Below are 24,802 nucleotides of genomic sequence, written 5' to 3'. Positions count from 1 at the left end.
TTCATCGCTCACATATCTGGGATGATCAGAAATCGCTTTCATCGCCGTCTTTACCGCTCGAACCATACGTTCCCAGGGGCCTCCCATATGGGGAGCTGCTGGAACGTTGTAGTGCCACGTAGTATAAGCATTGGTGAACGTTGTGGTACATTGTTCACTTATACTTAGTAATTCTTCTTCTCTTCGTTAAGTCGGCGGCCAGCACCTTGGAAATTTGTGCCGTTGTCCGTATATATATTTCTTTCGGTGCTCCTCTTCTTGCTACGAACCGTCTAATGGCCATGATACATGACTGCGTTGATAGGCGTGGGTCAGCTCTAAATTCACAGCTCTCACTGTGAGACATGTGAAAAGAGCTACCCACAGCTCGTCCCACCTTGACCTCCAACGGCCCGAAGTAATCCACTTCTACGAATGTGAAAGCCCGAATAAAGGGCGTGAGGCGAATTTTGGGCAATGGTGACATTATCGGCGGTTTGGGAATAGCCCTGTTAATTTTACACAACTGGCAGTTCCTGACCACTGATTGAATCAGAGAGCGTAGTCTAGGTATGTAATCCAGCTGTCTAATCTGATTACAGACCGTTTCATTGTTTGCATGTAGGAAGCGGCGATGATATCCGTCGACTAGTAGAAATGTTACACGATGTTTGTTGGGTAGAATTATGGGATATTTGGTTTCATATGTTGCATAGGGTGCTGCTTCGATCCGGCTTTGTAATCGTATAACCCTTGATCGTTCAAGAAGGAGTCAGACGGTATAATGAACTGCGCTTTGGGATGATATGTGATTCGTCTCCTCGTTGCAAAATATGTATTTCATCGAAAAATTCCTGAGCTTGAACCTGCTTCCAGATGGAATTTTCAGCTTTCTGTATATCCCCACTTTTTCGAATCGTTGTCCGTTGTATTCGAGGTATTCTTGCACACCAAATGTAGACCGCCTGATGGACATAGGCTACTGCTCGAATCATACGATTCCAATTGGAGAAACGAGAAGCGTCGAACAATTCCACTATTTTCGTACAGTTATGGTGTTGAAAGCTTGCACGAAGATCTTCACTCGTTGAAGTCTGATGTTTATTCTGGGACGGCCAATTTTCTTCCGATCTCCACAAAAATGACGGTCCTTGAAACCATCTGCCATCAGGGTCGAAGCTCGGACCAGATCCTCATTTCGTTGCTTCATCCGCTACATTTAACTTCGATGGAACGTAATGCCAGTCGTCAATTCCTGTAGTTGAAAGTATTTCTCCTACCCGAAATGCTACGCACTGATGATATCGTCTGCTGTCCGAACGAAGCCAGGCGAGAACGGTTGTAGAGTCTGTCCAATAATAGTACTTTTCGACAGGCAATGCTGAAATGTGTTGAGATAGGCGTGCTCCGATCAAAGCTGCTTGCAGTTCTAGTCGCGGGATTGACAACAGCTTCAGGGGTGCTACCTTCGTTTTCGAGGCAACTAACGCGCATCGTCCTTCTTTCCCCACTGGTAGTCGTAGATACCCCACGCATGCGTAGGCAGCTTCACTGGCATCCACTAGTACGTGTAGCTGCAATCCTTGTATCAAATCTGATCGCATTCCCCTAAAGAAATACCTTGGTACCTTCACTTCCTTTAGAAGACTTAGTAGTTCGACCCATCGATGCCATTTGTCCAGTAAAATCTCCGCTATCGGCTCATCCCAGTTAGTGCCAGATCTCCAAATCTCATGCATTAGGATTTTCCCATGGATGATGTAGTGGGAGATCATACCGAGCGGATCGAAAAGTTTCATGACTGTTTGTAACACCTGCCTTTTGGTAGGCGTGTCGCCATCTGGTTGGATTGCTTGGGGGATCAGAGTCGCTGTATCGAACATGAACAGGTCCGAAGAGGGTATTCATAACAATCCAAGCACTCGCGCGGAGTTAGTAAGCTTATCTGAATGGAGTAGTTTGCTGTTTGAAGAGTCCGATACGCCGAGAGCCAATAGTACAGCTACTGAGTTTGATCGGAACTTATTGATCTCCTGCTGCTGTATGTATTTTCTTTACGTTTTTAACCAGCTCTACAGCTTCTTCTTCTGTATCAGTGCAGTCGAGGAAGTCATCGACATAATAGTGCTGTCCAATGAGAGCTTGAAGTAGCTCGAAGTTTCTCCCTGTCCTGCTCATGCCCATTTGTTGACAAAAAAGAACGAGCAGGACGGGAACAACTTCGAGCTACTTCGAGCTGCTCATTGGACAGCACTAATGATTGTCTGTTATCGCTTTGGCGGCACGTGGGTAAATCTCTGAATATTCACTGGCATTTTTATTTTTAATAAACTGCGCCGAGCAGGGAGAGCAAGTAGCGCCAAAGGTCGACACATCCATTACGTACTTCTGTATAGGTTCGTTCGGGTTATTTCGCCATAGAAAACGCTGCGACTGCTTGTCTTGCTCTCGTTTCCTGATCAGATGAAACATTTCGGATATGTCTCCGCATATTGCAATCGATTCCTCCCGGAATCGGAGAAGGACCTCCGGCAGTGCGGTCAATAAATCCGGACCCTTCAGTAGGAAATCATTGAAACTAACTCCACTAACTCTTGCAGCAGCGGCCCGGATCAAGCGCAATTTTCCCGGCTTCTTCTCATTGCTGACTACACCTAGGGGTAGATACCACACACGTTGGGGATTCGCTTGCATTTCGTCTTTTTGCGATATCTTGTGCGCGTACTGCTTCATCTTGTACGTTTTATCTGCTTCTTCACCTTTTCACACAAATCGGGGTTCCGTTCCAATCGTTTCTCTAGTGAGAACAATCTTTTGGTCGCCATCGGCAGGCTATCAGGAAACGATGGTAGATAGGTTCGCCACAATAAACCCGTTTCGAAGCGGTTTCCTTTCCGTATGGTAGTTTCTTCCAGTATCTCTAGTGCATGCTTGTCGTCTTCAGCTTGTGGTTTACTAGTAACTGCACCTCATCTACTTCGAAAAGCGCTTCATCAAGTCATGAAGTGACTGGTTTGTTTGCACAATAGTCCGATGGAAATTTAGCTGCTGCATACTGGCGTCCCTTCCGCTCTGCTTTCCATACATGCACCAGCCCAACCTAGTTTTAACTGCTACTGGACCGGTCGCGCCTCCTTCACGCAATTTCAGCGTCGTTAGTAGTCGTACATGTTCCAGTCCGATAATCATCTGTGGTGTTACTTCAGAATAATCTTCTAGGGGAAGCCCCTTCAGATAGGGAAATCGTTTGATCAATTCATCGTAGTTGAAGGATTGTCTGGGAAGTTGAAGCTCGCTGACTGTCTGCACGTTTCCGATAACATATTTTTGCCTCAGTTGACTGCCACAGATGTTTACTTCCACACATCTCGAATTTTTTTCTTCCCACGTTATGTTACCAGTCCACGAGAGCGTCAATGATGATAGCGGTCCTTCTTCTCCCAATTGGTTCGCGACACTAGCCTCCAGAAGTGTTGAACTTGAACCTTCGTCCATGAAGGCAAAAATGTTCACCTTCTTCCCGTTTCCAAATATAGTTACTGGGAGGTAACGAAAAAGAGCGTACCACTTGTTGAATAATACGTCGTGAACACTGAAAAACTTTGGAGAAATTGTTGCACCTTGATTGAGACACTGTTTTGATAGCTTCTGATCGACAGCTCCAAAGCTGTAAATTAATTATTTTATTATTAATAAATCAGGATATAAATGAGTAATACATCATACTTTTTCAGTGTTCACCACGTATTATGCAACGAGCGATAAGCGGGGTTATAATTTGCGATATGTGTAACTACTATAAAAGGGAGTATAAGGGTACTAAATTAAACTAACAAAACCAAATCGTAACTCACCAAATCGATTACTAATAATAATAGAGGTATTTTAGTTCAACTGATTAATTTAACAACTACTTTTAATTTTATTCCAATATTCCAATAAAAATCGAAACCACGTTCCTGATCGTTTCTATGATATATAAACTTTGTTTTCGTTTTCTGACAGTCCTATAGACATGTCACATTGTCACACAGACCGTCAGCATTGGGCATCATTTCAACCTCATCGTTGTTTCCAGATAGTGTGGCAACAATTAGTGTGGGCATCAAAGTATATTCTTGCACAATGTTATGGTGTAATAAAAACTGTAAAGTATGTACAATTCCAATTTTTCGAGTCGATTTTTACACTTACCCTCTTTTTCCACTTCCCCCAGTGTACCTTATAGCCTTTACGTATACTTATTAAGTATACGAGGAAGGCAAAAGCAAATAAGAAAGAAGGAAGAAAGAAAGAAGGAAGAAAGAAAGAAGGAAGATGAGCAAAGGAGTAAGGAAAAACACAAGAAGGAAAAAGGAAAAGGAAGAAGAAAGAAATAATTAAAAAAAGAAGAAAGAAGGAGCAAGAAGGAAGAAGAAAGAAGCAAGACGGGAAGAGGGAGAAGAACGAAGGGAGAATGAAGAAGGTAGAAAGAAGAAAGTAGAAAAAAAGAAGGAATGAGAAAGAAGGGAAAAGGAAGAAGAAAGAAAGAAGGAAGAATGAATGATCAAGGAAGAAGAAATAAGGAAAAACTAAAAAGAAAGAAGGAAGTTGGAAGCAGGAAGATGAAAAACGAAAGAAAGAAACAATAAGAAGGAAGAAGAAATAAAGAAGAAAAAGGACGAAGGAAGAAGAAATAAGGAAAAATAAGGAAGAAGGACGAAGAAAGAAAGATAAAGAAGAAGCTAGGAAGAAAGACGAAGGAAGAAGCTAGGAAGAAAGACGAAGGAAGTAGGAAGAATGAAAGAAGAAGTAAGATAGACAAAGAAAGAAGGAAAAAGAAGAAGAAAGAAGAAAGGAAGAATGAAGAAGGTAGAAGGAAGATGTGAGGAGGAAGCAGAAAAAAGAAAGAAGGAAGGAAGGAGTAAGAAAGATGGCATAAGGAAAAAGGCAGGAGGAAGAAAGAATAAAGAAGAAGTTCTGTTCTCAGTTCTCAGTTTACTTTTTTCTTCTCACTTTTCACAACTTACTTCTTACTTCATACTTCTTATTGATACTCACTTCTCATTTCTCTTCACTGCTCGTATTTTTTTAACTTTCTCCCGCCCATGGTGTCCATCAAATTTTGCACCTTCTAACCTTCATCGAATTGTTTCAACAACATAAAGGAATATTTGACACATCCTTATGGTTCCATTAGACTGCAAATATAATCAATTTTGAGTACAACTAGTAAACTATTGAAAACTGTTGAATCAATTAACTATTGATTTACAATCAAAAACTTTTTTTTTCGTTTCTACTAATTTTGGCAATGCCAAATAACTTTTGTTCTAGCATTTTTCTCAAAGATGATTCCTTCTTATTGAAATCTTTGAAAAAAGACGTTGGCGGGAAACGGGTTAATTATTCGGCCAAACGGCCTGACACCCTGGGAGCCGAGAATGTTTCCCATCCGAAAATATCTTAGGCCAAAGCGAGAATCGAACTCGACGTCTCCGGATTAGCCATTATTATAATAATATTAATACATAGTAAAACATGCAATAAAATAAAACATCACTGGATCAAGATTATCATTAAAAATTCTGTCTATTTTTTTTAAAAATTCTTAAACACAATCAATCGATACAATACGCAAGGTTTTGTTGGAAATCTAGTTTAAAGTCCTTCAAGATGATTAGAATTTATTTTAAATAATGTCAAGTGTTAACTAAAATATAATGTACAGAACTATAAAAAGTAAATTTTGTATCATTTAATTTTAGCGGCCGCAACGACCTCAAGAACCACAACAACAGTCACACCTTCATCACAGTCAACAGAGTGGGAAGCATTCGGTTTTATCACTTCAGCAATATCAACGTCAACCACCACCGCAGAGTGGTTTGAGTGGTGATCCGCCACTGGTTTATCAATCCTATCAGCCGCAGGTTCATCAATCAGTACGCTACCAGTCCTCTCCTTCAGTGTCATCTTCATCGCCAGGAAACTCTCAAGGAAATTCATACAAGACGATTCTGATAAATAATACTCCAATCAAGTACGAATACTCTCAGCGTCATCAATTAGCCCCGTCGCAGTCATCCCAATCATCCCCGGCTGGCAACCATGACCCAAATCTGGCTCTAGTATACAACACCCGAACACATTTACAGCAGTATTACCACCAGCAGCAGCAGCAGCCACATCAGCAACAGGGTCCACCTTCCAAGTTATATGCGATTGAAATTCAGCCACAGGCAACCATACCAAAACCGCAGCCATCGATTCAACCGAACGGATATAACAGTGGGAGCAGCGATCCGGACGAAGAACCCGTTCTCAATCATCTGCTGACAGCAACACCGGCCCCACCCGTTGTAGCCACTAGGAGTCCAATTAAGGTAATTGTTAATAAGATTATAAACAGATTTCCATATCGTTGAATGCTACATGATTATTTACAGTATCAACCGGTTGCGGTTTATAAGAAATATCAGATAAATCCGTTCCTACCTTCAAACAAATTGCCAGGTGCCTTTACTCCATTAGCGTACAACAATGGCGCCCCTTCAGGTGGTCAGCCATATATTGATCAAGATGACATATCGGAAGAAATTGAAGAAAAACCGCTCCCACGTCCAACTCCATCATCGACTTATGCGGTACACAAACTCCAAACAACCTACATTCTCGTTAAACCATCTCCTGAACCCAACCAACTGTATTACCACGAAAAACCATCCAAAATAGCTACGCCATCGGAAACATATGCAATGTACAAAGAGAAACCAAACTACCTGGAAGACCAAGAACAGAGCTTCAAACCAAAACCAATACCCAAGCCAAGCTATGAACACGAATTAGACATATACAAAACCCTCCCTAAACCGATACCTTCACCGAAGCCGGCATACTTGGACGAGCAAATTGTTTACAAGTCACCATCCAACCCGATTCCATTTCACAAGCAAAGTTATTTAGAGGACCCGCTCTACAAACCTGGTAGTAAACCAGTCCAGGTTCCCATCCCGGTGGCCGTCGAATACTCGACTCCACGAACTGTTCCGTTCCGTGATGAATATTCTACCCCACGTCCATACACTCCGACAGTTCAAAAAGAAACTTACGTCGCCTATAATCCTCCTGCCCCATCCTCGGTATCTACGACCGCCCGTCCTAAGTATACTATCCGCCATAAACCTTCGCATCACAAGCAAATTCGTGGTTCTACTAAGGCCCCTCCCATTCGACAGCATTTAACTGAAAATCTAGGTCAAAGTGACATCCGCTCCCCCAACCCGAATTACTTCGACCAGTACGCTGACTACAAAAGCCAGGTCAGACAAAACTACTACTATCAAAACACCTACATACCGCTTTCGAAACCGACTAAAATTACCAAACTAATACCGACGTACCCTGAAGACAAACCCCAACCCGTCTATCAACATAACAAGCCTCGCCCCGCAAGTCCAACTCAAATCATCGACACGGCCAGTTCTTCCGGATCGACATCCCTCGCCGACCTGCTTAAGAAACTTCAGGACAGTAATCACTTGCCGAAAACTCTAACACCCGATAACATCGACAACTCTATCCGAACGCTCGTTAAAATTTTGAACAATCTCAAAGCCTCCCAGCAAGTACACCAGCAACCGGAGCAGGACTTCGCCGCCCCCGAAGAATACGACCATCACGTACCTGCGAGCGTAAAATCGCCATCGAAACCTCACAAAAAACCTTCCTCTCACCACAGCCATCAGGACGAGTCTGGTTCTTTACTGCCACACCATCCGGAACTGGGGCCAACACCACCAGGGCCAAACTCTGGCCGCCCTGGAGTAGACTATCCCAATTTAGCTGAAATTCCCGAAACCAGCTTCAGCTGCAAGGAACAACGGTACAAGGGCTTCTTCGGCGATCCGGAAACGAACTGTCAGGTGTGGCACTACTGCGATCTGAACGGAGGCAAGGCGTCGTTCCTCTGCCCGAACGGGACTATCTTCAGTCAGGTGGGTGCTACTGGTTTGGGAATTATGCGGTAATACGATTAATTTATCTTGCGATTTCATTCAGGTTGCCCTGACGTGCGACTGGTGGTTCAACGTCAAGTGTTCCACCACGGCACAGCTGTACGTGCTGAACGAGCGACTGTATAAATATATTCTGCCGTTCACGCCGAAGTTCCCAGAAGACTACAGTGGACCGCTAGTGGACAAGTAAGTTATTTTCACCAGAAGGGGGAGGTATGTAGTGGCTTTTGTTTATTTCATTAGTCAGGCACGATATACACAGATATATCATAGATACTTTTATCTTCTCTGTGGATAATTTTAAAGTCGAACCATGGATTAAAATTGCAGGTTGTTCACTAAGCGTAAATGTTCAAAATCTCATTTTTTTTCTGTTTGGAGAACTAAAATTATCACATCAGCAGAATTATATAGAAAATCATCTATATTATAAAAATCATCTAATCATCTATTTATCTAATTTATCCAATGGAGAGGGACTAGAAGGCTCTAGGGTCTGTCTGGAATGAAGCAATGCAAAAGAAATGACACATTTGTCATATCTGAAATCAAAGAAATGAAAATTCACAATAAATTCTTCAAATCGTTATAGATTGTGTTAAAATTCAGACGGGTTGTGTAATTGATCTTTCCGCCATCGCCAAGCGAATGTGTTTTGAATGAATTTCTTCTCGGATCAGCTTTCTTTTGTATAGAATGGTGGTCTTTGAAAAAATCGATTTATTTTCAATATCGTGCAAGATATATTTTATTTTTGTCAAATCTTGCCGTTCCGCTGAATTGCATTTGGGGCTTAACAGCCACAAAACCAAAATTCGAATCTTAACGTCTCATTCTTAGCTCTCCTTAGCCGTGCAGTAAGACGCGCGGCTACAACGCAAGACCATGCTGAGAGGGGGGTTGCTGGGTTCGATTCCCGGTGCCATTCTAGGCAGTTTTCGAATTGAAAATTGTCTCGACTTCCCTGGGCATAAAAAATTATCATCGTGTTACCCTCATGATATACGAATGCTTGGCTTAAAAACCTTGCAGTTAATAACCTTGGAAGTGCTTAAGAACACTAAGCTGCGAGGCGGCTCTGTCCCAGTGTGGGGATGTACACTCTACCCACAATGGATCAATCAAGGTAACTCATTTTGCACTCACCGCATCAAAACAACGGCGGCACTGTATACGTGTATTTCTAGACCAACATTTGAAAAGGGCGTAACAGCCAAAATTTATTCTTTCTGATTCTTCGTCTACATCTAAAGCTTTGTATGTGGACGAAGATTCAGAAGAAATAATTTTTGGCTGTTACGCCCTTTTCAAATGTTGGTCTAGATTTCCATTCGTGTTGTTTTGACAGAACATGTCTACGGTGGCTCGATCTGTTCGTTTCATAGCGGCAGCAACTTTCAGCAACACAAAAAATACCACAGAAACTAATAAACTAATAAAACACATATTTTAATGCAATTGAATCCAATTGCCACTATAAGATGTGTATTTTAAATTTAGTCACATTTTACTTATTAAACGTTATATTTAAATCAATGATTTCAAAATATTATATGGATATCGGATTTCACATTTTATGAATCAGTACCGCCTTCCCACAAATGTGAATCAGTTTGGTCACGGTTTTTGAATCAAATTATTATAGTTCAATTTTTGCGATTATTTGTCAGAAATATTCTCGATATGAAAAGCAACAATTATGCACTACAATAGATTACGTAATGCCGTAGGGGGGAAGTGCGTACCCATTGTGTTTTATGGATTTGTGCATATATTGATACATCTCTTAGTGCTATGGAGATAGACGCTTGCAATCATCAACGAAGTTGATCAAGAAATCCATGCCCTGCGTTTGAAGATCAGACAAGTTAGAGATTTATCTGCATAGCGGCGTTACGTATGTGTTGATATAACCCTTGTGTGGCCGGCTGGGTACCCGGGTACCTTTTTGGAATTCAATTCGCGATATCTAAATAAATTTTTATAGTAGGAGGTTGAAACTCTGTCATATCCACAATAATGACGACCAAAATCGATTGTACGGGTTAACTGAAATTTTGATTAAGGAGGGGTGGAGGGAGGGGTTCCGACATTTTTTTACCCTTTAAATGTCCGGCAAGGTACCCGGGTACCAACGAAACTAAAATGCTTATATCTTTGGCAATTTTTAACCGCTTTGGGCTCATTCTATTTAGAATTTTGTCCTTTATCATGCTGTTCTAGGATTGGACCGGTCCGGTCCCTCGGATCTCCGGGAAATCCGGATTTCTAGGGACATGTCCTGCATAGATTATACTAATCGTGGATTTCGATAGGTAATCAGCAATATGGGTATCAGTGGTGCGAATTATCAATCTCAGTGACTGAAATTTGTTGAAATTGATACCATATCCTCTTCACACTCACTTCCTAAAAGTGAAAACTGAAAATGGTTAGCAGCAACAATCAAAGAAAGAGTAAACAAAAGACCTCTCTTCTCATTGCACACGCAGTCCGCAGTGACAGTCCATTCAGTTCACTCGCTGCTGCGTGAATGCGACGGCCCTATATAAATGCATGGGTGAATACTATCACTTGAAAGACAGTGACAGGAAATTTGTGCCAATTGATCATCAGCTTCAGCCCGCTGTTGGCAAACCGAGTAAGCTAATCTACTCCTGCTTTGTCTTACTGACTGAAAGACACCGTCATAGGCGAAGAGGAGCAGAGAAAAATACAAAACAAAAGAATCACACTCAGCAGGCATTGTTGATAAATATTGGGTATCAAACTCCTTGATATTTCATCAGCAGGTCGATTTTTATTGATTTGGGTCCATCAGACGTGCAGATTTTCAATTGGCTATTCCAGAACAGGTTCCTCGAGGGGTCATAGGTGGCCATGAACAATTTTCAAGGGAACATCAACAATATGGGTATCAAACTTCTTGAAATTATTTCCAGCGTGTGTTCTTGACAAGTAGACTCCGGAGTGGCCATTTTGGAACAAGTTTCTCGGATGGGGAAGAGGAGGGGGGCTGTTTGGTCAAGGTTGGTCAAAAACATTTCTCATTGAATCTCCAACAATATGGATGTCAAAATTCTTAAAACTTCCACAGCAGACTGTTGTTTATTATCTTGGTTCCAACAGATGTGTGAAAATTTGAGTGGCCATTTCAGAACAGGCTCACGGTGGGACCAAGAATGGTCATAAACAATTTTCAATGGAACCTCAACAATATGGGCATCAAACTTCTTGAAATTGCCTCAGCAGTTTGTTTCTGATTGTTTTAGAGTCACCAGACGTGCTGACTTTATAGTTTCCATTCCAGGACAGGTTCCCCGTAGGGTCTTAAGTGGCCATGAATACTTGTCAATATAAATAAATATAAATAAAAACATAGAAAGCTGCAGTTTTTGCAATCCGTGTGTTAAGAGCAAAATCATTGCAAGGACCAGCCTTTGACACCAGAAGGCAACTAAGTGGACCACCGAAATCTCCAAAACATCCGGGGAAGTTGCCGATTCTGAAAGTTTGTCCTAGAAAACTGAGACTTTTTAGAATACAATACAAGGACTACTTATTCATCCCGGATGGCCACTAAGTGGTTTTTAGAAGGTGCTTGAACATCAGGAGAAATGAACAGGTGTAGAAGATTATATTTTGAAGTTTCGATTTTTTTTTAATATATTGTTGGCGTAATGCCAATTCTGGAAATCCGTCCTAGAAAAAATTACTTGTTGTAGCATTGTGAGAGTAAAATCATTGCATGAGCAACGCATTGGCCACCATTGGTCATCTGGCACTGAAGGTCTGGAACCCTCATAGTAAAGACAAATTCTTGAAAATCGTCCTAGAATACAGTGGTTTGTTATGAATGTGAGAGCAAAATTTTTAAATTCATCCTCGTAAACCGTACTGTTTCACAAAACGATTTATGCATCAAAATGGGACCAATATCATTTCAAGAAACGAACGTTCACCCCGGCAGGGCACTAAGTGGTGCTCAGAAAGCTCCGGTATAGCCAAAAAGGTAATCAATTCTAGAAACTCGCCCTAGAAAGCTGCGACTTTCTTTTGTAGCTGTGTGCAATCAAAATCAATTCGAGAATCATTCATTGACACCGTGCGGCCGTTAGGTGAGCATCTGGAAGCTTCGGAACTTTCGATGATGTGCCAATTTTTAAGTCGTCCTAGAAAGTTGTGAGTTTTTATAAATCGCTTGTTGAGAAATGTGAGAGCATAATTGATGCAATCTAAACGGATAGCCACAATACATCCAATAATGCTGCGACTTTCAATAAATCGTTCGTTCACTTCAAATGGTGGAATAAAATGAGATAGTACGAAATCGTCTTATGACAAGTGAAGACACTCCACTAGAAGCTCTAAACAACCTTTGACGAACGTATTGTAGAGCTCCACAATTGTCAATCTTGGGTGATATTCCTCCAGTTTTCATAAACGTTTAGGGTTTCCAAGTCCGATTCCACCGCGTGCAGCAGCTAGCGTGTTCGTGGCCTGCCACGAAGACACTAGTCTCTATCCGGATCTTTGGTAAATTTTGTTTTTGCTATTCTTTCTTCAGACATTCGCACTAAGTGACCGGCCCACTGGAGTTTGCCGTATTTTATATGATTCACAATATTTTCTTCTTTATACATTTGATACAGCTCGTGATTCATGCGTCTGCGCCACACATTTTTTTCTAGTTTCCCATCGAGAATTGTACGTAGCACTTTTCGCTCGGAAACTTTCCTGTCCGTCTTTTTTTACATTCTTACGAATCAGAGCAAATTTCGTTTCCAATATTCGAGGAAGTCCTTGTTCGCAGCAGCAAAACGTCTTTTCACTTCACAGGAAACTTCATTGTCACATGTCATGTGTTCAAAGATCAACAAATTCTTCAACAACTTCCCCATCAACCACTACCCGAGCAACACAGGTCAGACAAAAATGATTGCAGCGACTTGATTGTGACTGAATCTGGTCACATAAGAGTTGCAGTAACCTATGTGGAACATGTGTGCTGCTAGGGTACCTCAGCACTAACACCAATAGGTCTACCTTTATCTTTACCCGCAACCATGTACTCCGTCTTCGTAGAGCCTATCTTCGCCGGCTCCCTCTTGATGATAGTGTCATTCTTCTGCACACCAGATCTCCTAATATCACCCCCTCGAGTGCAATATCTATACACACTTAACTCATTTCACCGTATTCGGTAAATTTTACCAAAATCTCAACAGCAGAACTGTTCGGTAATTTCTCGCGCTTAGTTTCATAGGGGCGTAACTGTATTGATCGATTTCTCTTAATCGATTTTATATTTTATTAATAACTCAATTGTTTCAAAAGCTACAACCGTGATTCTTGATTCTGGTGCAAGTTACAATCATCCTTTAGCACACCAAACCATTAAATTATCGGCAAACTATGTCAATTCGGTACAATAATAAAAAGAAAACATCGATGAAGAGAAATCGATCAATACAGTTACGCCCCTATGAAACTAAGCGCGAGATTTATTTTACAAATTTTTTGTAATTTTTTCCATTGCTCAACTCAATTTTGAATCACCGAAAATCAGTTAAATTATTTACCGAACAGTTCTGCTGTTGAGATTTCGGTAAAATTTTACCGAATTCGGCGATTTATTTTAAGTGTGTATAATAAAAATGAAATGGTCTGTGTTCGTATCCGCATAACTCAAAAACGGCTGGATGGATTTTATTTATTCCTTCAGCAATTATGTTCATTTTCGTTTCCGACGGGTTTATATGATATTTTTTCTTGCGAAATTCACGAGTTAGGTTGAGTAAATCGTGAAAAACTAAAATTAAGATTCGTATGGAAGTTTCGCATGGGCAGTTCACCGCGCGTTTTCGCCTACTATGCAGGACAACGTCTGCCGGGTCGACTAGTTTACAATAAATTTGAAAGCGTATCACTCTGCTTCAATCTCTCCACGGTCACAAACGCGGTTGATAACCCGAATACTTTATTTCGAGTCATCAAGCGTTGCACGTATCATCGTAATCAGCTTCGCCGGAGAACCATGTTTAGACATTATCTGCCACAGCTAATTTCTTTTCACTGAATCGTACACTGCTTTGAAATCAATAGACAGAGTCTGCAAGTTGTACTCCCGAATTTATAAAGGATCATCTTCAGGCTAAACATTTCATCCGTCGTTGATCGGCCTTCACGGCCAGACAGGTAGATTTTAAAACTGGAACGACGAAACTGATAGGACTAGCCAATTTCTTCATCTACTGAGGGACCGCATCTAGTTACAGATTTTTTTTTCACACAGGATTCAGAATGCAAGTCAATGTATGGAAGGGGGATGAAATGATGATGCAATCACTCGCCCACTGCAAGCCTAATATACCTCTGCGCCTTGCCACGAGTTCGTACGGAATCTATTGGAATTTTTGGGTTAAGGTTCGAGAGGCAGAGGTCCGTCTTGTTTAACGAACTGACAATGTTAAGGTTCCCCCAAACATACGCGATGCGACAGTCGCGACGCGATTCTAGCGCTTGGCGACTGCGATTCGGTCGCCGTTGGTATGGAAGCGTAAATAGAACATTGCCTGCAGCGACCCAACGATAGAATCGCGGCGACTAGTTGTCGCCGTCGCGGCGATAAAATCACTTAGGTCTGGGGGAGCCTTTATAGTTAGAAAGCAACTGATGGAATTTCTAATTGGATGTAGGAAACGAGCTCTTTAGTTCATTTCCAATTCTAGCAGATACTGCTAGAATGGTCAAGTTGAAGGTATAGGAATAGAAATGGAAATGGTATGGAAGTACATTTCCAGTTCTAGCGATTGCTAGAGATAAATATAAAGAAATATACAAAGTAGGAGAATGGAAATGGATTGAACCCACGACCTTCCGCGTATGAGGCAGAAGCAGTAGCCTTATGACTACCAAGCCCGCTCTCTTTCCATTCTCTTTTTACTTTGTTACAAAAAAATTCACGATTACGCAACTGTTGAAAACAAAATGTAAGAAATAACGATTGCTTCGGGAATTCCGGTATTTCGGGAGGACTTCTTGGTGGCTACTCGGGATCAATGAATGATATTCGCAATCTCGCGCTTCTATACTGCTATTACAAACGATTTTCAAAAGTTTATAGAACGAACTTTAATAATTGACCACTGCTCTGGATGTCCCTGCACTTCTGGAGAACCATTTGGGGACCATCAGGTAGCCCTTGCATTAATTTTGCTCTCACAACAAATGACGAATTTCAAGAATTAACCACTGCTCTGGATGATTCGGAGCTTCCCAAGGATAACTTAGTGTCCACCTGGAATCAATTGATGGCCCTGAACATTACTTTACAATGGATTGTTTAAAAAAAAAACTGATTAATCCACCTAGCGGTGATGGTGCCTTTCTCGTGCATCATAAAAATAGTATTTTGGCCATTACTTTGAAACCCATAATCCGATCTGGCCAATTTTCAATAGGAAACAATGGGGGAGTATTCTGCGTCGAATGCAACTTGTGAGTTGTTGCGAGTTAAGGATAAGAGACTTAAAAATGAGTGACATTTTTTTACTTTTTTTACTTACTTTTTACTTTACTTTTTGAGCTATCATATATTCTTTACGTATACTTAGTATACGAGAAAGGCAAAAAGCCGCAAATTTCTAGAACAAACTTTCGTAGTATCAGATAGAGGCCACCTAGGATCGAAGAGTAGTGCATGTATTGGTTTTGATGTGACAATGTTAAAACAAACGGTTTATGAAAAGTCACATCTGTCTAGAAGAATTTCTGGAATCGATCATATCTCCGAGTGTCCGGAATCTTATGGTGGGTCTCCTGCTGGTCACCCGGCGTCAATGAGTGGTCCTTGCATTGATTTTGCACTCACATTGCTAGATAAATTGATTTAAAACAAAATGCGGCTCTGAAAATGTTTATGAACACTCTTGACTCCTCAGGGAACCTATTCCGGAATTGGAAATCCGCGGTGAACTTGATTGATGAACCCAAATAGATCAGAAATGAACGCTTGAGCAATTTCAAGAAGTTTGACACCCATATTGTTGGGGTTCCAATGAGAAATGTTTTTGGCCAACTCCGGCTCCCGGGGAACCTGTTCCAGAATGGCCACTCCGGAGTCAACTTGTCTGGTGAGCCTAGGATCATGAAGGATATACGCAAGAGTTAATTTCATGAAGTTTGATACCCATATTGTTGATGTTCCATTGAGCAATGTTCATGGCCACCTATGACCCCTCGAGGAACCTGTTCTGGAATGGCCAATCGAAAGTCTGCACTTCTGATGGACCCAAATCGATAAAAATCAATCTAGTGATGAAATTTCAAGAAGTTTGATACCCATATAGCTGGTTAGCTACTGAAATTCACGATAAGTATCATTTAGGCAGGACATGTTCCTGGAAATCTTGATTTTCCAGGAATCGAATCGTGATAACATCTTTATAGAAGAGAAAAATCTGAATCGAATAAGCCCAAAATTGTTGAAATCGGTTGTAAATTTCCAAATTGGAATTAAATATCTTAAATTAAGATTTAAAAAGTTTCCGTCTTCTACAAAGTTATATAGATGTTCATATCCGATGTAATGGAAAACGATTAACGAATTTCAATGAAGTTACAAATCTCGAAATTTGTTAGATTTAGAGCGTTGCCGTCCTGAACAAAGATGCTCTATTGGTAAAAACCAATGTGAACTTTTATTCATAATTCAACCGTCGCTATTATAAAATGAAATCCCGTTAGATTGGATATCTCGAAATCTTTAGAATTTGGAAAGTTGCCAGGGGGGAGGAGTATACAAAAAGTCTACGTAGACTTTTTCATTTTATTTAATTTTCTTTCTGGAAAACAATTTATACATCAGCTTTGTAAGAAGTTCACTTGTTTGATTTTTTAAGAATTTTCCGAGATTTTTTTTTTGCAAGACGGTAAAGTTTTTTTTTTATTTTGGTAAAGAAATAATCTCTTGAGTTTCTCCAGAAAAATCTAATGAATTTCACTGAAGTAGTAGTCTTTCTCTCTTTAATTCTTAAATTATTTGAATTAAGTGAACTCTTAAATTTCCAGAAAAAAATATTAGCAATTTTTGTAAGAAAGCCGTTGTAATTTTCATGAAGATTTATTCGGAATTTTCACGAGAAACTCACCAAACCATGAGATTTTTTTAAATTTCCTTAGGAAAAGAGAAATTTAAAATATAGGAAACCATTCTAAAATTCCACGGGAATATTTCATGGATTTTTCAAGAAAAGCATAGGAATTTTCACGGAGAGTTTTTTGGAGTATTACCGGGAAAACTTAAGGTTACCAGTGTTGGTAAAATCACTCATAAATCTCAATCAACGAGCGCTCCCGTGCGAACGAAATCGTCTGCGATTTTAAAGGAATGCATCAAGCTTGAATTTTTCATGCTAAAACGCATCATTTCACTCATTTGCCAAAAAATCATTTTGGTTTAAAAACGCATTTGAAATCAATTTGGGTGCAATTCATTGCTTATACATAAAAGAGTGTCTAATATTTTATGCGACAAACGTCAATTCACTGTTTTTAACGAAGGAGAACAAAAGAAAACCTACGATGATTCAAATGAATGATTCAACTCATCCATGAGTTTTTAGGTGCTGAGTTGGATGCGTTTCAACTCACGCTTGATTTGAATCATCCATGAGTTTTGAGATTTTGAGTTTTTACCAACACTGAAGGTTACCATTCGGTAAATTCTACGAAATTTCCACGAAAACAAGAGTGTAGAGCTTTTAGCTTAGCTTTGACTGACTACACATATCTATGGTTGCTACTCCGTGATTGACCAGAATCAGTGAAATTGCACAAAGAATCAACTGAATGATTGACTGGGATTGTTCAAGCATTCTCAGTGTGCAAGTTTCAGTGACTCTAAAATTCAAATGATCAATAACGGCGCCGGCCACGTCCTTGTAGTCAGTTAGGAAGAAGGAAGGAATATTAGTAGGTGGTTTTTGCTATTTGAAGACCGTGTTTACCTCTGCGTCTCCACAAAAACCACAGGAAGGATTATCAGTTAATTGGTAGGCATCGTTGGATCTGGATTCACTCTGATAAGCGATACGACCGTGCCATTCTTTATACACAGTGATTTTACCTAGCCATGAATCGGGCGCGAAAAGTAGTACAAACTAACTACCGGCCTACCGGGCGCGCAATGCAGAACACAATATTTCGTCCGATCGCGCCATCGTTCTGCTGTCCGAAACAAGAGAAATCTCGCACTGAACTGATTTTTATTACCGGCCGCGCAAAGCAGAACACAATATTTCGTCCGATCGCGCCATCGTTCTGCTGTCCGAAACAAGAGAAATCTCGCACTGAACTGATTTTTATTACCGGCCGCGCAAAGCAGAACACAATATTTCGTCCGATCGCGCCATCGTTCTGCTATCCGAAACAAGAGAAATCTCGCGCTGAACTGATTTTTATTACCGGCCGCGCAAAGCAGAACACAATATTTCGTCCGATCGCGCCATCGTTCTTCTGTCCGAAACAAGAGAAATCTCGCACTGAACTGATTTTTATTACCGGCCGCGCAAAGCAGAACACAATATTTCGTCCGATCGCGCCATCGTTCTGCTGTCCGAAACAAGAGAAATCTCGCACTGCCCTGACGTCTATTACCGGCCGCGCAAAGCAGAACACAATATTTCGTCCGATCGCGCCATCGTTCTGCTATCCGAAACAAGAGAAATCTCGCACTGAACTGATTTTTATTACCGGCCGCGCAAAGCAGAACACAATATTTCGTCCGATCGCGCCATCGTTCTGCTATCCGAAACAAGAGAAATCTCGCACCGAACTCTCCACGAAAACAAGAGTATAGACTCGACATTCTCGGAATTTCAATTCGAAATTTTTCGAAATTCTGAAAATTCTTCGGCTTTTTACAACTTTGAACCGGTGTGGAGAATTATATTTCGGAAAGACTACGACAGCCTACTGGGGGAGGAGGGTTTAAAAATGTGAAATGCCAAATTTTTAGAAGACAGAAACTTTCAAAATCTCATTTATTGCAAGATATAAAACCTAAAGGAAAATTTCTCATAAACTAGCGCTGCCAAGCGGAGGTATTCCGAACTAAACTTGCCTCCACCATAATGATTCTTCCGAAAAAGTTACATAAGACAGAAACATTTCTAAATGGAGATTTCAAGATATACAACCTAATAGGGTTGTTACCACTTTCAGTCATCAATACGTACCTAATACCGAATTTGCGGAGATTGCTTTAATAAATTGTTCTGTGGCCTCCCAATCAGTAGGTGATTTGAGTATTTACTCGGTGGTTTGATGTCGATATTTAACTAAGGTAGAAAATAACAACAGAAAATCGACCTACATATGTTGCACAAAATAGCGCGCGTGCTTCAATGTATGAAAATCAGACTGTAAAATAATCGAAATTTTTTGGTGAAGTCCACCTTTCTTTACTTTTCAGCTCACTTCCAGACAAATTCAAAGTCTGCTCTGAACTGTCAATATTCAGTTGAATATTAGTCATTGAATATTTTTGCACATTTTACAAATTGATAAATTATCTGAAATATGAACACTTTTCAAATGAGTAAAGTAATTTATCACATGGAACTAAATCCAATTTTCATCCGCGAAGCATTTTTAACGGTAAACATCAACATAAACAATGCTAATTATGTTTTTTCTGCACATAGTAAGTACACTCAGTGACAATCGAATGAATGCGTTGGTGGAGTAGTCGTCTGACTATGTCATTCTATGTTTTGAATATTCATGCGATGTTTGTCAAAATTCGGACTGAAGTTGCTTCATGAAGATGAATATTTTAAGCTCTGATGAAGATACTCGATTCAAAAATTGTGACGAACAATTTATGAATCAATAATTTTGCTCAAAAATTTGCGTATTTCCTTTGGTGTACCGTTATTTTTCTTTAGTAATATGCTTATCCTGATTGTAAATGTTGTCTACAATTATTTCTGTTTCAAATTTCGAAAAACTAACTCACAAACACAGTCTCACAGCTTATCGCTCATAAAATCGTGTCTTGACTGAGCTATGAATAAAACGGTGTCAGGCCATTAGGCCGAATGGTCATTAGGCCGAACGGTCATTAGGCCAAATTATCAAAAAGAAGCAAAAATTGAAAAATGAGAAGTGCTTTTTCTCACCTTACCCCTTCTTCCTTTTCCCTTCTTGCTTCTTCTATCTGTCTTCTTTTTCCTTTTTTCTTTTTTTTTTCTTTTCTTTCTTTTTTTTAATTTTTTTCTCAAGAGAGGAAATCGACGAATTACTCTCACGCTCTCTTAAATATTAGAGAGCGTGAGAGTAAAATTCACGCGTGATTTTTGAAAACGTCGTAAGTCCAAAAGAGAGGCTCTCTTTGTTTACTTTCTCTTTCGATTATTATGAAGCCATACTAACATTTACATCGGATGTTTCAACAGAGATTTGAAGAAAATAGCTCTGTCTAGCAGGCAGAGGTGGAAATATTGCAAAAAATTCAAAACTAGCTTCGATATTAGTAAAAAAGAGCGTAATGAAAGAGAGTCTCTCATTTGGACATATACGGCGTTTTCAAAAATCACGCGAGAAATCGTCGATTTCCCCTCTTGGGAAAAAATTGTTGCAAATGGCAGTTTTTTTGAAAACTACAGCGAAAGACAACCAAATGAAGCATCCACCGGATATAGTTATGTCTTCGCTATTGGATGATGTAGTTTTGAAACAAAAATACTTCCCCCATCCAGCTGGAGACTGCTTTTTCTCCTCGGTGTTTTTTTTTATTACTGGGGGTGGTACGAGCACGTGGCTGCCTTTGCAGGGTTGTTACGACTACGCGGATTTCGCGGTTTTCGCGGATTTGGCGCGGATTAACATAACGATTTTAGGGCTTCGCGCGGATTTAGTTTTAGGTGAAAATTTAACAAATATAATGCTAGATCTAAGGATGTTTATTTGAAAATTAGTTTTATGTTTATCTAGATGGGCTTTATTTTCGTTAGCGAATGTCGTTGAGAACATTTACGTTTAAAGTAAATTACTCACAATATTTTTCGGATATTTACAAGCCCTTATTAAATTCCATGATTACATTCTTGATCATTCATTAAACAAATGTTATGAGGAGAGGGGTGCCACTTGTTGTCATTTTTAAACCATTCTAAAGCATGACGCATACAAAACATGTCTTTTAAAGGACATGAACACCCGAGATATGTGTCAGTTTCTGATTGATTATCGTCAAAGGAACCACATAGCATGATACAGGGGTTAGACAAAAAGGTTAAGATAGGCAAAATTTTGTCGAAGTTCAAATCAGCTTAACTTTGCGTAGAATAGTCCGATTTTGATGAAACCAGGACCATCGGACGCGGAAACTCTTCTAGTATACTGTCTTTATGCAAAACTTCAGATTGGCCATTGGTCACCGGAGATATTCCGGGTTTTCCGAGGGTATGTCAAAAATGATTTTTTTCTTCTGCTTGTCATTTTATGTGACGTTTACTTCCATCATGTTTTATGCTTTCCCTAGAAACTAGAACTAATATGCTGACCAATGCTGGCTGCAGATCGAAAATCCATTAGGTATAAGCAGAGACATGGCTTTTTTCGTGAAAACGGTACGGGCCATACACCCTGAACAAACGTCACTTTCGCAGAACACCCGGAATCCGTTATAAATTGACCAAAGAGTCTTACAGTCCTCAAAATGAATTTTTAATAAAGATCCTATATTCATTGTCTTTGGAAAACATGAATTTTGACACCCATATATGCATGGTTCCAGATAATGCCAAAACCGGCACCTCCTGGGAGGCCCTTGGAACCTGCTATAAGGGTGGCAGTGGACTCATATTTGATACTCATATTTGCATTATTCCAATCTGTTATCATTTTATCATGTCCCCGGAACCGTTCTTACGGAAATAGCCATATCTCTGCGTAGTTTTGATGAATTCTCGATCTACAGCCACCATTGGTCAGCATATTAGTTCTAGTTTTTGGAGAGAGCATAAAACAGTATAAAAGTAAACGTCACATAAAATGACAAGCAGTGGAAAAATGCATTTTGAACATACCCTCGAAAAACCCGGAACATCTCCGATGGCCAAGGACCAGTTTCAGATTTTGTAAGGGGACAGTATACTAGAAGAGTGTCCGCTTCTGATGGTCCTGGTTTTATCAAAATCGGATTATTCTACGCGAAGTTATGTTGATTTGAATTTTGACATAATTTTACCTATCTCAACCTTTTTGTCTAACCCCTGTATATCATATCATTTTTCGAAAGTTTTTTCGTCAGGAATTCTGATATAGTGTTGAACATTTTATATTGCTTTCATAGTATTCATCTACAACGAATGAGGTTTTATATAACAATTAAAAATACAAAAATGTTCCTTAATTTGATGTAGATGCCTCATTTAAATAAGTACTTCAGCAGAAATTCGTTCAAACACTAGAATGTAATTTTCCAAAGGTTTAACTCTGATGGTCATTTCGCAGGAATGCTCATCGAAAAATTACGAAACCTCCTGAAGAATTTTCACATAAATAATATTACGCAGCCTACAGAGGATTTCTTCAGCATTTTAAAACCAAAAAAATATAAAGAAGCTTGTGGAGGAATTTCCGCGGAATTTCTTGGAGCACTGACCACAGTAATTATTGTAAAAAATCCGCTGCAATGCCATCTTGAGTTTTCGAAACAATTCTCGAAAGGTTATCCACAGGAATTCATGAAGGAAATTCCGAATGTATTTCCGGAATAATTTTTGCAAATTATGAGAGAAATTTCCGCAAAAATTCACATTGCGATTTCCTCAGAAATTCCTGTAGCGATGATCACAGGAATTTCTTTAAACAATCCTCAATAATTGCGTCTAGATTTTATCGAAAGATTTTTCGGAAGTTTGGCCGCAGGAAGTCACCAATCAATTTCTACATGAATGACCAAAGCGATTTCCGCAGGAATTAATTAATGAATTTTCACATGTATAAATGTTCCATAGGTTTTTTTGACGAGTTTTCTTGAATTTATGACAATATTCCCTAATAAATCTCTGCTTAATTTCTCAGGTTAACTTTTGCAAGAATATTCGGAGGAATTTTCACAGATGTTCTCAGAAAAATTTCCTAGATAATTTTGGAACGACTTCTGCAGAAGTTCCAAGAGCAGTTGGATGTTTGCAAAAAAATCCAGGATAATTTTCGCAAAAATTCCCAGAGTACTCACCGTAGAAATTTCCGGAACTCCTAGACAAACTTGTCACAAGAATTGAAGAAGGACTTTCCGCACAAATTCCGGACTAATATTTGCTGGAGTTTGCGTTAATTATTATACAAAATTTCCGAACAAATCTCTACTGATTTTTTTTAATTGTTTGTTTCTTGATACGGATTTGAATAATTGAGATTGTTAAATTAATTTTGGTAACCAAAATAATATTTCACGTTTATTTGAAAAGTCAGTTCTGGGTGGTGCGGATTTGGCGCGGAATTGATTTCATGTCGCGCGGATTTGGCGCGAAAAATATTTCAGGATCTCCGTAACAACCCTGCCTTTGTCGTCAGTTACTGGATGACGGTAATTTGAACCTTAATGTGAGGTACACAACCTTCGTAAGACTCGCGTGCGCTAAATTTTATGTGCGCGTAGCAGTCGTTGCTCAATCTCATCCTTTTTTGTACGCATACATGGTGACTGGCCGAAACACAACTGATTATTTGGTCGAAATGATCATTTGACCGACAATGCCGTTTGGCCAAAATGGTTGTTTGGTAGATAGAACTGTTTGGCTAGAAATTAGAAATGCACCGAATAACACTATTTAGCCTTTGGCCGTGTTACGACGGGAATCCATCCTGCCGCGTTCCAGTGTTGCGTTCCGCCAGACACTCGAAACTGTAAACATTTATTCACAATAATTAATTACAAAAATAACAACGGATATGCACTTACACTTTTGGCTTCGTCCAGACGTTAGTATAGTACGGATAATTAATACAAAAATTTTCATACAAAGACAATCAAATTTACAGTGAGGTCTGAGCATATTGGTACGAGGGAACATGCCGAATATTTCATATTTTATTAGTTGGTGGGCTGAATATTCGGTCGAACATTCGGCCAAATATTCGGCTGAATGTTCAGTTTGAAATTCGGTCTTAATAATATAAGTTATATTCGTGGAAAGCGTGTGTAATTTGTGTTTAATTATTATATAGTTTTTTCATTGCGTGTACACTTTCAAACGAAAGCGCGCCAAAATTAGTTGCACAAAATAAGTCATTTCGGTTGATCGCCGCGTTGCGTATTTTTTTTAAATGACGGAGAAACGGTCGACAATTTGGGATTTTTCGAGGAAATTGAAGGTGGCCGAAGAGCGAAATGTATCGAATGTAATTCTGTAATATCTCGCGGCGGTATCAGAAAGATGGCTACAAATTCAGGTAAGATTAATCATCTAAAACAGCACGACAGATTATTTAAAAGCTGCCAGAAAAATGAAAACGAACGAAAAGCCTCGAAGAAAAACCAAGGCGATTCTCAACCTTCCATTCCTGAATGTTTTTTCCACGAGTCTTGTTAACTGTCTTGGGATGATAACTTACCGAAAGCGAAAGAGCTAACACAACTCATTGCAGAAATGATTGTCGTGGACCTTCAACCTTTATCAATGGTTGACAAGGATAGATTCCGACGATTGATCGTAGAATAAGCCCAATTACCTCAAGGAGCATGTCTTTCACGACAGACATTTAGTACTCACCGAACAATAAAGCGGTAATAAGTTTGACTGTACATT

General features: G+C 39.8%; 1 protein-coding gene across 1 annotated transcript in view; it reads left to right on the top strand.

Moving 5' to 3' along the window:
- The window catches only part of LOC134205596 (uncharacterized), a 41,548-nt gene that overhangs the window by 10,743 nt on the left and 6,003 nt on the right, over positions 1 to 24,802 (top strand). Inside the window, exons 3-5 of the mRNA XM_062680975.1 lie at positions 5,727 to 6,344; positions 6,408 to 7,955; positions 8,020 to 8,162. Coding sequence (XP_062536959.1) covers positions 5,727 to 6,344; positions 6,408 to 7,955; positions 8,020 to 8,162 — 2,309 coding nt within the window. The remainder of the gene's footprint in view (positions 1 to 5,726; positions 6,345 to 6,407; positions 7,956 to 8,019; positions 8,163 to 24,802) is intronic.

The sequence above is a fragment of the Armigeres subalbatus genome, chromosome 1, assembly GCF_024139115.2.
Source record: "Armigeres subalbatus isolate Guangzhou_Male chromosome 1, GZ_Asu_2, whole genome shotgun sequence".
Classification (NCBI taxonomy): Eukaryota; Metazoa; Arthropoda; class Insecta; order Diptera; family Culicidae; genus Armigeres; species Armigeres subalbatus.
Note: the sequence above shows the minus strand (reverse complement) of the source record. Positions and strands in the feature narration are given on the sequence as shown.